This window comes from Astatotilapia calliptera, chromosome 20 (assembly GCF_900246225.1).
Source record: "Astatotilapia calliptera chromosome 20, fAstCal1.2, whole genome shotgun sequence".
NCBI lineage: Eukaryota > Metazoa > Chordata > Actinopteri > Cichliformes > Cichlidae > Astatotilapia > Astatotilapia calliptera.
In genome coordinates this window covers 8,793,636-8,806,110 of record NC_039321.1, presented here as the reverse complement: position 1 = coordinate 8,806,110, position 12,475 = coordinate 8,793,636, and the positions used below count along the sequence as shown (strand labels likewise).

Sequence of the window (12,475 nt, the reverse complement as noted above, 5' to 3'; positions counted from 1 at the left end):
AGCTGATATTTTGTCATTTGTTCTCAGGTTTCTCTGGTTTTAAAAACAAAACTATCACACTCTTGAGAACACGACAACCTTTTCTTTTTCTTCATTTAAAAAAAAACACATTTTCAAACAGTTATGGGCAGAAAGTGAAATTAAAATCTGTTCTTTTCATATTTGTGTGTTTTGCTGCGTGAAGGTGTGGGCTGCTGCAGGTTGGCGACAGATTGTTGTTCATTAATGGGATCCCAACTGAAGATGGCACTTTGGAGGAAGCTCATCAGCTGCTCAGAGACTCTGCTCTGGCTAACAAGGTCACACTGGAGATTGAGTTCGATGTTGCAGGTATTGCACAGGAACAGTAACTTCATATTGTGAAATCGTATAAGCTTTTCCATTTTCCCTTTTTAACATTGTTCTAAATCTCAATCAGAGTCGGTGGTTCCCAGCAGCGGCACTTTCCATGTTAAACTCCCCAAACGGCGAGGGATGGAGCTGGGCATCACCATCAGTGGTGGGTTTGTTGAATGCGAGACACCCAGAAGGGGGCAGTGTTGCTCAAAATGTTTGCATATTGAAACTCTCCCGTGAATCAATGTTCTGTGATCCATAAAAAGGAGAGAGGGAAAAAAAGGCATCAAGCTCATACCTCATTACCTCTGAATAATACTGGCCTGTACCAACAGTCATCATTACCCTGTCTACTCTAACCATCTTTAAACAAAAAAAGACACAAGCAGGAAGCCGACATTGACAGGGCAACAAAACGAAAAGAAAACTAAGAGACTAAAGTGCTTAGTTAGTTAAACTGGTTTAATCGTCATATCTTGCTGCCTGAAATGTCAAAATGTATTCTGTTTTTAACAGCGAGTAAAAAACCTGGCAAGCCCCTCATCATCTCTGACATCAGAAAAGGAAGCATTGCGCACAGGTATGTGCTGTCATCATGTTGAGCTCATAATGTTGAATGATTTATTAGTCCAGCTTTTTCAGGGCTGGGTCATACTGATTTTTTTTTTTTTTTTTTTTTTTTTTTTTTTTAATAGAAGTCAAACTTCTAAGACTTCTCAACACTTCAGGGTGATCTAGGTTTTCTGGGGTTAGGTGGGATTATTCATTACAAAATTACATTTTGTCTATCCACTATATAACAAAAGCCTAATTGGATTGAGGTATAAAAACTGGATCAGTAGGCCACAGCAACTTCATTTCAAAAGGGCTCAGTGTTGAGTAGGCTGAGGGTGAGGTTACGGTCACCCCCAAGGATCCCACTGAGACATGAAGCTAATAGGATTCTGACAGTGAGTCGGGAGGAGTGGCCGGTCCCAGTTTAACAGTTGTGATCTTCTTGCTCTTGGGTCCTGCAGAACAGGCACTCTGGAGCCCGGAGACCGGCTGCTGGCCATTGACTCGGTGCGTCTGGAGAACTGCACAATGGAAGACGCGATGCATGTCTTGGAACAAGCAGAAGATATGGTCAAACTCCGAATCCAGAAAGATGAGGACAACATTGGTACACGAACCATTTAAAATACATTGCACTGTCGGAGATTAAACCAGATTATCCCATTAGTTGTTTGGTTTGATAGGGGTCCTGGTTTGATGTCAGATATTTGTCAGTTGGTCGCCCTCTAAACCTCTCGGGTGGTTTCATTTAATAATAATAATAATAAAAATAAAAAAAAATTACAAGTGCTCCAGTTTATAAGAAAGTGAACCTGAAGAATAAAGGTCTCGACCCACTGTGTGAACCAGCGCATGACCACAGAGACTAACTGTTACCCTTATCTAGATCAGGAAACTCTTTGGTGCATGCAGGCAACCTCTCAAAGATTTGTGGTCACTTTGAAATGTCATTGCTTTGAAATGAAAAGCAGTTTGTTTCTGTTATCTGTGACAATAATATTGACCACACAGGAAATGACAATGAGTCTTGTCAGCAGTGAAGAGGTGACTCGGTGACGATTATGGCCTTCAAGGCAAGCAAAAAGGATAAAAAGGCAATTTGTCATTCTCCGCCAGTTATCTTAATCTTTTTACTTTATTGGCCAGTGTCAACATTTCTCTCAAACTCATGTTCCACATTTTCATGGATCATTAGTTGTTGCTCATGAAATACTTGATCGGTTTGATGCTAGATTTACAAAAGCAAACAAACATAAAAATGTGGTTTCATTTCATAAACAACAGTTGAGTGACCTCAAACTCTTCTGTGGTGCATTTCTGGAAAAAAGAAGCTCGTGTCTCACATACCCAGAGCCCGTGCTGGCTGACTGGTTCTTACACTGGAAAAGTTCCAGTTCTAATATTGTACGGTTTAATTTTTAATGTGAATACTTCCTATTATCAGTCGTTCTTTTGATAATTTGTTTTAAACAATTTATTGTAAGTCTTCATATCTTGAGTGTACATTATCCTCTGTCCTTGCATGCTGTAGATGAGTTGGAAATGTCAGGCTCCATAATCTACACAGTGGAGTTGAAGAGATATAACGGACCACTGGGCATCACTATTTCTGGCACAGAGGAGCCCTTTGATCCCATCGTCATTTCTGGCCTCACTAAGAAAGGCCTGGCTGAGAGGTGAGTGAAGGGCAGGGCGTGACATGTGGAGCTGCAGGGGGGGTTCAAGGTAGTAGTACAAGAAAATGGTGCTGCATTGACCTTAAGCCAGGTCATCTCTTGAGTTGCCTCTTTCTTCTTTTTTTTTCTTTCCTAATAAATGAGACAGTAAACAATGGCTGGCTAGTTTTTTTTTTTTTTTTCTCCTGTAACAAGACGCCTCTTTGTTTCTGTCTGGGTCAGCATGCTGGCAGCCTGACAGCTTTCCTGGCCATCTCTGTTGGTACTGTCTGGTAGATCTCTGCTTCATCTGCTCTTCTAAATCTGCAGGACTGGAGCCATCCATATAGGGGACCGAGTCCTAGCCATCAATGGTGTCAGCCTGAAAGGAAAGCCACTGAGTGAGGCCATTCATCTCCTGCAGATGGCCGGGGAGTCAGTCACCCTCAAGATCAAGAAACAAGCTGATCGTATATATTTTTTCGTTTGTTTTTCATTGTTAGGGGAAGAGAATGAACCAAATTTTACTTTAATTGTTTTATGGATCTGAGACATTATTCCTAAGTAGATCCTTTTATTTTAAAAAAAAAAATATTCTGGGGCTTTTAAAGTCCCTCTTTGCGTGAAGCAAATTCTTTTCAAATCTTTACAAAACACCTTGTTGTCAAAGGAATTAAGAGATGAGGGACACAAAAGGCAGAAAATAAATGCTTCTGCTGTGGAAGTGTTGCAGTGTTTTACTCAGGTGGTGTGAAAAAGTGCACATCTTGTTTCATGCCAGCTCACTGTCCATTCCCAGAGTCTGACGGCCGACGGCCTTTAGAAAGAGAAGCTGCGTTTTTGAGCGACACAGAGGATGATCTGACAGACTCCCAGAAGACCAGTAAACACTCAGAGCTCTACTCTGCCACTATACCCAGTATAGACTCTGCCATGAGCTCCTGGGATAGCTCGGGGTTTGATGCAGGCTACAGTAGCCAAGGTGAAATCTAATGTTCACGAGCAGTCTTCAGATAAACCACATTCTCCTGCACATCTAATGAGATTTTTCTTTCTTCTCTTCATTTAGGGACATATCTTCACAAAGGATCCGATATACTGCTCAACCCAAATGAGTGGAGGCGCACAAAGCACAGGAGCCAAACCACTTCCAGTTCTGCAGGCCTAGTCCACCACACCTCATTGTATGATGGGAGATTCACAGAGGATGAGTGGGACAAGATACCTGGGTAAGTACAGAGGCCCTGAGGTCCATCCCAGACATTTAGTTTGGTGAATGTCTGAGGGTGGGTGATGCTGGTGCAGTTGAACAGGGACAGCATTAAACACAGTATTGGCAAATAAAATTTAAAAATCAGTATTTTTAACTGGATGAATCTGTCAGGACTGGCTTTGTGTGTGTGCAATGTGTCAGGTTGCAGCTCAAATATCCTTATTCAGTAACATGACAACACCCAAACCCACCTCATCTGTCAAACATGTGCAGTTGTTTTTGCTCTTGTGCTGCGTGGTCACACACCTTGGTGGCTTCTTGTTTCCGACATCTTTGTCAGTTTAGCTTTAAGTGGTTTTCTTAATTCAATAATATGTTGTATAAGCAAACTCTCCTGTGATGTTTCCTTTCCCTGATCGTTAAGGTCACTCACAAAAGTGCATTCTGGATTATTTTGTCATTTTGTGTTGTATGCCTTCATGTTTTTGTGCTTTTTCCAAACTGTCCTTTTCTCTTCTTTCTCAGGTATTCTCTCTCTCATCTGCTTTACTAACTGCCCACAAGCTCTTTGGTGTTTCACATGTGTACATCTTTTTCTGTCACCCCTGTCCGTATACAAAAAAAACAGTTTCCTCAGAAAAACATCCAAAGAGCCCAAGGATCAGCCTTATCTGTCTCGTCACACTTCTTCTTTTTTTTTCTTTTTTCCCCCTGAACTTTTATGTCATGTGCTTTAGATTTCCTGCTTTTTTGGGGGGTGACGTCACTTTGTGAATTTGAAGTCTTTATCTTATTCTAATGGACTCCTGCGGCTTTTGAGCTGTTACAAGAGAAAGATTTTACATTAAACCCTCACTGTGGTCCTGAGAGATTCTCAGAAGGACTCTTCAGCTTTGCAGCCCCAAAAAAAACTGCATTTCCCATGCTGCCTTTGTATGCAGCACCAACATCCAGACTGCAGGACTGCTCTCATGCTTTGGTTCCTGCATTGTCATAGATTTGTCAGCCCCCCTCGTTGCCATGGCACCCTGAACCAGGAAGACAGCTTCTGGTCCCAGGCTCTGCAGGACCTCGAGACCTGCGGCCAGTCAGAGATTCTCAGGGAGCTGGAGGTAGGCCCGCCTGTTATCTCCATCCCCCTTCTGTTTCAGTTTCCTCTCTAGCTTTGTCCTACTTGTGTACTCTCAGACTTGCATTGGCCTAAATGAACATGCCAGATGAAGCATTACGATAACCATCATCGCTATAATCTGTTATTAAATCTGACAAGGCAAGCTGGGCACCTGCTGCCATGCTGACTGCAGAAGGCTTTTGCACAATGCCTTGGCCTCTAATCTATGTGTGTGAATCTAAATAAGTCTTTGTTCCTTTTAAATCATTTATTTTTTAAAACAAATGTTCTAATAATCCCTCTCTTGTCTTTCAGGCATCCATGACGGGTAGCGCTCTTAGTCTGTACCTAGATGAGACAAAAACAAATGAAGACTCAGTGTTTCCCTCTGAAATAAGTCCAATCAAGAGGGAAGGAAGCCATGGAGAAACTATAAACAAAAGCAAACTGAACATGTCAACTGGAGCCGGAGATGTTTCATCCAGGGTCAAAGGCGACAACTCTGAAAATTTGCTCCCTACAGCTCTGGCACTGCACAAGGTGACAAAAAGGGTCATGAAATAATTATTTAATTTGAAGAAAAAAAGTTATTCTTAACGCTGTACAGTAATTACAGGCTGCGCGTGTGTGTGTGTGTGTGTGTGTGTGCGCCTCGTGTCGTTGTCGTCGTTGTTTTCGTCCCAGCCTTTCTTGCCCCATAGAAAGTTTTGACACTTGTTGTTGCCATCATATTAAAAATTTGCTATTTTTTGTGAAATTGTAAAATGTTTAAACATTAGAAATGTTTTGTATCCTCTACTGTGAATAAAATACAGGCTTGTGAGATTTGCAAATCATTGCATTCTGCTTTTATTTGCATTTCACACAGCATCCCAAAATTTGTGGAGTTTGGGTTGTATGTGAGAGATCAGCTACTCTAACTTTGGATATCTCCTCACACGTTCTGGTACATGAGACAATTTTTCACGAAAACCAAAGTTTAAATACAGTATCTCAAAGACTTTGCATTTACAAAATTAATACCTACATTGGTATCTTGCGTGTTATCCGATTTGCAGGTTTTAAACTTGAGCTGTAGTAATAGGCCTGCCAGTGCACGCACACTTGATGAACATGGAACAGCATGTTCTGTAAAAATCGGTGTGTAATGCGTGTTTATCTCTTCTACGTGACTTACCTCGTCGGGACTGGCACATGAGACAAATTCATGTGATGCTTTACCTGAGCATCTGTGAAACTTGTGACTACACGCCCACTGAGAAGTCTGTTTGGCGTCATATGTGCATCGCACCATGACTGGGAGTAATAGAGGGCATCAGTCCTGCAGTGTGGAAATTAACAATATTTTTAGTTGACACAACCTATATGCTATCATGGAAAAATCACCAAGTACAAGCTTAAACCTGCTTTATTTGGTTATGGCTAAAGCTGCCGACCTTGTTTTAGGGAACATGGAAATTGAGAAACAAAGAGCCATGTGGCTGTGGGCATTGTAATTGTTTAGTCTTTACACAGGGAGTGGACACAATAAAAGACACAATGTACAGTCCAGAGCCAGGTCAGCTGTTTAAACTAGTTTCCATTCTTAAGTTATTGTCGGGTGTCCGGTTGCTTAGTTTAGCATTATGTACAAACAGAAAATGATCTCATCTAACTCTTTGAAAGGCAGTGCTTAATGCCAAGTACCAAAATATCTTGCAAAACGTTTTCCAGAGAAGTGATCACCAAGAAACAATAGCTTTTCCGTGTCTCATTCAGACACTCTACTTTGATGTTTCCCTTTTCAAGAAAATGTTTAATGTCAAAGTCGCCTTATGACTCAACCGTCAATGTCAGACCTGAGTTGTTTGGTTGGGGGTGGGGGGGTTGTTACCTCTGCTTCACCTAAAGGCATACAAATATTTCTGTAGTGTTTTATTTTTCTTCACAAAAATCTATAGCTGGAGTACATCTTTCAAAGCCAATGAGGAAAAAGGTTCCAAATGCTGAAGAATGTTTTATCTATGACTGCAATTTGCCCTCTGTTTATAGGTGACTATAAGAAAGGATCGCGAAAGCCGTGACTTTGGTTTCAGTGTGTCAGACGGGCTGCTGGAAAAGGGTGTCTACGTGAATATGATCCGGCCTGATGGCCCAGCTGACCAAGCAGGGTTGAAACCTTTTGACCGCATTCTTCAGGTACTGTTTGCCTTTACAAAAAGGAAAGGGGGGAAAAAAAGTTTCACATGCTGGAAAATGCATTTGTTTTTTTGGGTTTTTTGCAGCAAGTTGGGTGAGAACACTGAGACGTTTCATTTACACTCACCAGCTGCGTTGTTAGATACACCTCGATTATTCAGTCCTGCACCCCACTCTGCAACTTCTCTCTTCCAGTGATGCCCCCAAAACCCTCCATAGTGACCATGTCTGCTTCCAGACCATCAAAAAATAAACCAAAAATCTGCAAATAATGTTTTAAGCATAAAAATTCACAAACGACAAATTCGCAGCAAGGTGAATATGCTTAAGTGAATCACTATCGAATCAAAGCACAGCCCACAGAGGAGTGGCAGCAATTTTTCATTCCAGCTTATTGACTAGCCAAAGACACACAGTCATAATTCATCGGAAAGCAACACTCTTGGGATTAGAAACATGACGTGGCATTACCTTGACCTCCAGTAAGACTGTGAGGAATCCTGAAGTTGTTTTTGATGAGGATATGCTGTTCAAGGCTAATATTTAAAAAAAAAAAAAAAAAAAAAAAAAAAGGAAAAAAAAGCTTGTCTTCATATTAAATTCAGAATTAAACTTATAATCTTTCTCCACGTGCAAGGTCACAAATACTCCCATTTTATCCTAAAGATCTCCTAGTGTTATGTCACAGCAAAACAGTGCTTATAGTTGCTGGGGTATTTAAAAGTAGAATGGGAGGCAGAGCCTTCAGCTTTCAGGCCTCTCTTCTGTGGAACCAGCTTCCAGTTTGGAGTTTGGGAGACAGGGAAACCACTTTACTTTAAGCATTAGGGGTGGATGAGGTCACCCTGAAACCTCCCTCAGTTACACTGCAAAAGACTTAGGCTCCTAAGGGATCCCACTGAGTGTTTCCTCTTTACTCTGTTGCTACTGTTTATACACCACTTTGCATTTCATCATTAGTTGTTTTTATGAAATAATAGCTCTCGTCCACCAAATGACTCTTTCAGGGAAAAGAAGTGTGTACTGAATAGTAAAAGAACTGGTTGTCATTTCCCAGGTGAACCGTGTAAGGACCAGGGACTTGGACTGTTGTCTAACTGTGCCCTTAATTATGGAGGCCGGAGACAGCCTGGAATTGGTCATTAGCAGGAATCCACTGGCAGCAGCAGACGCAGAGCTGCCAAACGACTGTGACGACCCCTCAAACTCACTGTTCTGCTTCCCCAACCACGGGAACAACATAGTTGCCCTCTGACCACAAAGAGAGATTCTAACTCTGCAGTATAGGGGACCTCTCTTGAACACACACACATCACGTGGTTAAGCCCGTCACATTGTACCTCTCAGACACACCTTCACACTCATTTTCAGCACTCAGCGCACATCCACAGACTCAACCACTTTCTTCCCCTGAAAGCATCGCTCTCTGTCTCACAAAGTCACAAGTGCATGTGTTCACAATTGCCAGTTTTAGTCACTGTGTTCACATGATGCAGTTCAGGGGAGGCTCTGGCTTAAGGGCAGACTCCCCCACCCATTCCACCTCCACAGGCAAAGCCACATGCAGGCTTATATAACAGGGGAGTCATAGTGTCTGACGGAGCCAGGATGTCAAATACACAAGCCTCGGTTCTAGAGAGGCTCGAATGCTCATTGCATTCACTGCACAAGTTACCGTTTTCTTTAATAGGTTTTCTCATTCAAGGACCAAAAACCTAGCTCTGTTTTTCATTTACACATTTGCAAATAGAAGCCCCAAATGCAGTATTTCATGTGCATGTAAAACGGTCATACAGAGACACAAAGGTGCGAGTAGGCTCGAGATTCAAGGAATGTTGCACCTATTTGAGTTATTTCACCCATGACTTGGCTCACTGCCCTCGTTTCCAGTCTCTACTCCACACTGCCTGCCCTAGAGATGGGACGGTGCCTCCAAATAGACAAATGCTGTCTGATACTTGTGAGTATCATTAGCCACATTTTAAATTCCCTTATGTTAATGTCACAAATTCATAGAAAGGCACTTAATTCTTAGTTTTTAGTAATTTCATTGCTTCCGAATCACCCTAGATATCATGCTTTATTTATTTTTCTGTTGACAGATTTTCAGTTTCACAACATTTGCATTTTTCTTTTTTATTTGTGGCACCACATTTGCACCATTCCACTTTTAAGAGTTCCTATGTTCACATTTTTCACATTACTGTATGACTTTGCATGTGGCATTGCACCAGAATGACTTGGGCACTGATGCTTCCTCAAGTGAATTACACCTTTTCCAAAAAGGAGGATGAAAAGTGTTTCATTCATCTCACTCAGCTGGCTATCAGGTTATTTTTCTCTGAAGTTCCTACCAATATGTGTAAGCATGTTAAGCATGCATATGACTTGTTCGGTGAGTAAGTCACTCCATAATACGTATTGGAGTGTTATCAGTTTCCTTCAGCAGGATCATGAGCGCTTATCAACATGACACTGTTTTTATAAAAGCCTCTGAAGGAAATGTGACCTGCTGATTAAGCAGACTGCCTGGAAACAAGCATTTGTTTCACTGGGTGTGTTTGGCTCATGTGAACGTGTTTTGAGTTGGTCTGTAGGTTTCTCATAACGGGAAATTGCATCAGAGTCATCTGTGAGGCTGTAACCTCTTAATTTAAATTAAATGTCATATTTTTACAGTGGCCTGTTTTTAAGGTTTTACAGTAATTTATGCGTTGCCCCTTTTATTATAGCGTAAAATGTCATGTATGCAGTGCTTTATTTTTATTGACATGCACATCACATGGTGTCTTGATGTAAGCTGTGATGCTGAATGTGATTTTTTTTTATTATTATTATTATTATTTTTTTTTTATAAAACATCTACATCCTCCCCAAATATGTCAGGTATCATTTCACAAGAACTTGAAAAATGTATTGGATATTTTATTTTTGTTTAATTTATTAAGTAAGAAATGTATTTCTTTTTATGACAATAAAGTTATGAGATTACAGTTGACTGATTTCTGGTTTGTGGTCGTTAATTTGATTGTCCCCGTGTGTTTGCATTAAAGCAATGAGTTACCATGACCTGGTTAACACTTGTACTTCAAGATGATTCAGGTTAATTCCTTGACACAGTGGGGACAACAATAAAATGACTGAGAAAATCCAAGTCTCTCCTGATGTTGCTCTTACTGCTAAATTACAAATATTGGAATGCTAACCATGAGTTCAGATGTTGAACATGGAAAACTTATGTTAGTATTTAATTTATGTAGACGATGCAGTTTCTCAATCCAGAAGCTAACATAGTGTCTGAAACTTGCATTCTTTTTAATAGCTACTAGGGGCTAATAGCAAAAAGAGGGTTTGCATACATGTGACCACTATGTAATGTTAACTTACTGATGTGTATTACTGAGTATTGTTATGGTTGTAGGTTGAATGAAATTGAAGGACTACGTTACAATTTTCAGTTTTTCTGTGAAAACTGAAAATTGTAAAGCAAACCACAAATGGAGCCGGTTTGCCTGAAAAGTTTGCACTGTGCCTCCGTGATTCAGCCAACATGTTTCAAAAGGCGAAGTTCCATTTGCAGTTACGACCCCTAGGCTAGTTAGCAAGTATTTGCAGGTAAACATTAAAACCTTTGCCACAGTTGCCAATTGGTTAGCAACTGGAGGATTTTTGGTGAAGTACCTTCTTTTCAACCAATTTCATCCAACAAGAGCCACCAACTTCCAGGAACCACTACCAGCCAGTCAGGGAATACACGTTTCCCGAGCATCCAGTGGTTGCATCACTTCCAAGATGGTGGACAATTCTTGAGCAATACGAAAGACGTCAAATCAGAGACCTCAAGAGAAGTCCTATAGAAATCCAATGTTTGATTATATCACTTTTTTTTTTTCTTTTTTAAATCTCAAACGTACTCTGTTTAAGAAGAGAGGATTATCTGGAGTATACAAACCACCTGTGATTGACAAGTATCACATGTCGGTTGCACATTCATCTATTTTCTCCTGCTTATCCAATCAAGGTCACAGTAGGACTGGAGTCTATCCCATTTCCCAAGGCAAATGTCCAGGATACACCCTGGACAGTTCGCCAGCCCATTGCAGGGCTATCCTGTGACAGTCACGGCTACACCAATTGTTGAATTGCCAATTAATCTAACAAGCATATCTTAGGACTGTGGGAGGAAGCCGTGGAACACGAAGGGAACCGTGCAGGCTTCACACTGCTAGCCAGGTTCAAACCCAGGACCCCCCTTGCTGTGAGGCAATAGTGTTAAGCACTGGGCCAAACCTGAAAATGTAAAATGAATTCTAGTCATTTCCATTTATGGAGAATTTGACTATGAGCCAATAAACGTGCAAATACTCAGCAACCGCTGGAGTAAGAATCTTTTTGACTTTTTGCAATTAAGTGAGCAAAATTAATACTTTTATTAAGGATATTTTTTACAGTTCATATAAATATGTTACTAAGATTAAGTGCTAAAAAAAATATGCAGCAAATAAAAAAGATTTGTTTTTACTGTTCTGTTGAAATTTAAAAGAAGAGTGAACAGAAAAAGAGGGAAAGAAAAGAAGAAGATGAAATCAATATACAGGGAGGCCTGGGCCCCTACAGTAGTCTTTTGGCATATGGGTTGCCTCTTCAACTCAGTGATTTATACTGGCGCCCTCATGCTATGCCTTTTTCTAAGCGAGTAAACATCCTATTGCTTAAGGTGATTAAATTCAATGTGAAAAATGAGCCTTGCACTTCACTCTTGACTTAAATCGATCTGCAAACATGATTTCACAAAGGGCTCTCCCAGTTCCCTGGAATCCTTTTACACCCCTGCTTCCTCCTGCACTCAGACACTTCTTTAGAGAATCAGTGCTCCAAGGGTTTGAATGATGACACACCAGAGACCTGCCCAAATAAGTCTGCATTTGTGTGTGCGATGTCAGAGCTGTTCCCACCTGCTACTACCAGTGAACAGTAGATTAATGGAGGGACAGACATCCTGAAAAAACTTTAGAACAGAGGTCAATGAGCCATCGCAGGGAGAGGGGAGTCAGGGTGACATTGGTGGCCTTCACCAGAGGGCGTCTAAATAAATATAGATGGCTATTTTAGGAATGGAATCACTATGCATTATGATTTGGGCAAGGAGCAAACCTCGGAACAGAAAATGGTTAAAGTGGGAGGCAGTCCCATGAGCTTATTTTCTGCACACAGGTCAAAAACATTGGTGCAACAACCCAAATTGTCCCCGTTCTGAAAGTTAAGAGCTACAAATGATACCTAGCTCAGTGTCACTCCTGGATTGGATAAGTGGAAGAAAATGAATGGTTGGGCGAACACCTAATAAAGTGTATATAAAGCATAAACTGTGAGATCTAATGATAGAAGTAAGTAGGCATAAACACAAAGAAACTCTCATAGCTTCAG

At 41.0% G+C, this 12,475-nt stretch overlaps 1 protein-coding gene across 7 annotated transcripts in view; it reads left to right on the top strand.

The window, feature by feature from the left end:
• The window catches only part of LOC113012877 (glutamate receptor-interacting protein 2-like), a 33,289-nt gene extending 23,243 nt beyond the window's left edge, over nt 1-10,046 (top strand). For 6 of the 7 annotated variants that reach the window (XM_026153292.1, XM_026153289.1, XM_026153288.1 and 3 more), the window contains 12 exons: nt 185-330; nt 419-499; nt 853-916; nt 1,353-1,498; nt 2,423-2,567; nt 2,877-3,016; nt 3,346-3,528; nt 3,616-3,775; nt 4,757-4,871; nt 5,186-5,410; nt 6,902-7,048; nt 8,106-10,046. In XM_026153292.1, the coding sequence (XP_026009077.1) occupies nt 185-330; nt 419-499; nt 853-916; nt 1,353-1,498; nt 2,423-2,567; nt 2,877-3,016; nt 3,346-3,528; nt 3,616-3,775; nt 4,757-4,871; nt 5,186-5,410; nt 6,902-7,048; nt 8,106-8,303 (1,750 nt within the window). In that variant the 3' untranslated portion in view covers nt 8,304-10,046. The other variant, XM_026153293.1, reaches the window with a different exon arrangement.
• The last annotated feature ends 2,429 nt before the right edge of the window (nt 10,047-12,475 follow it).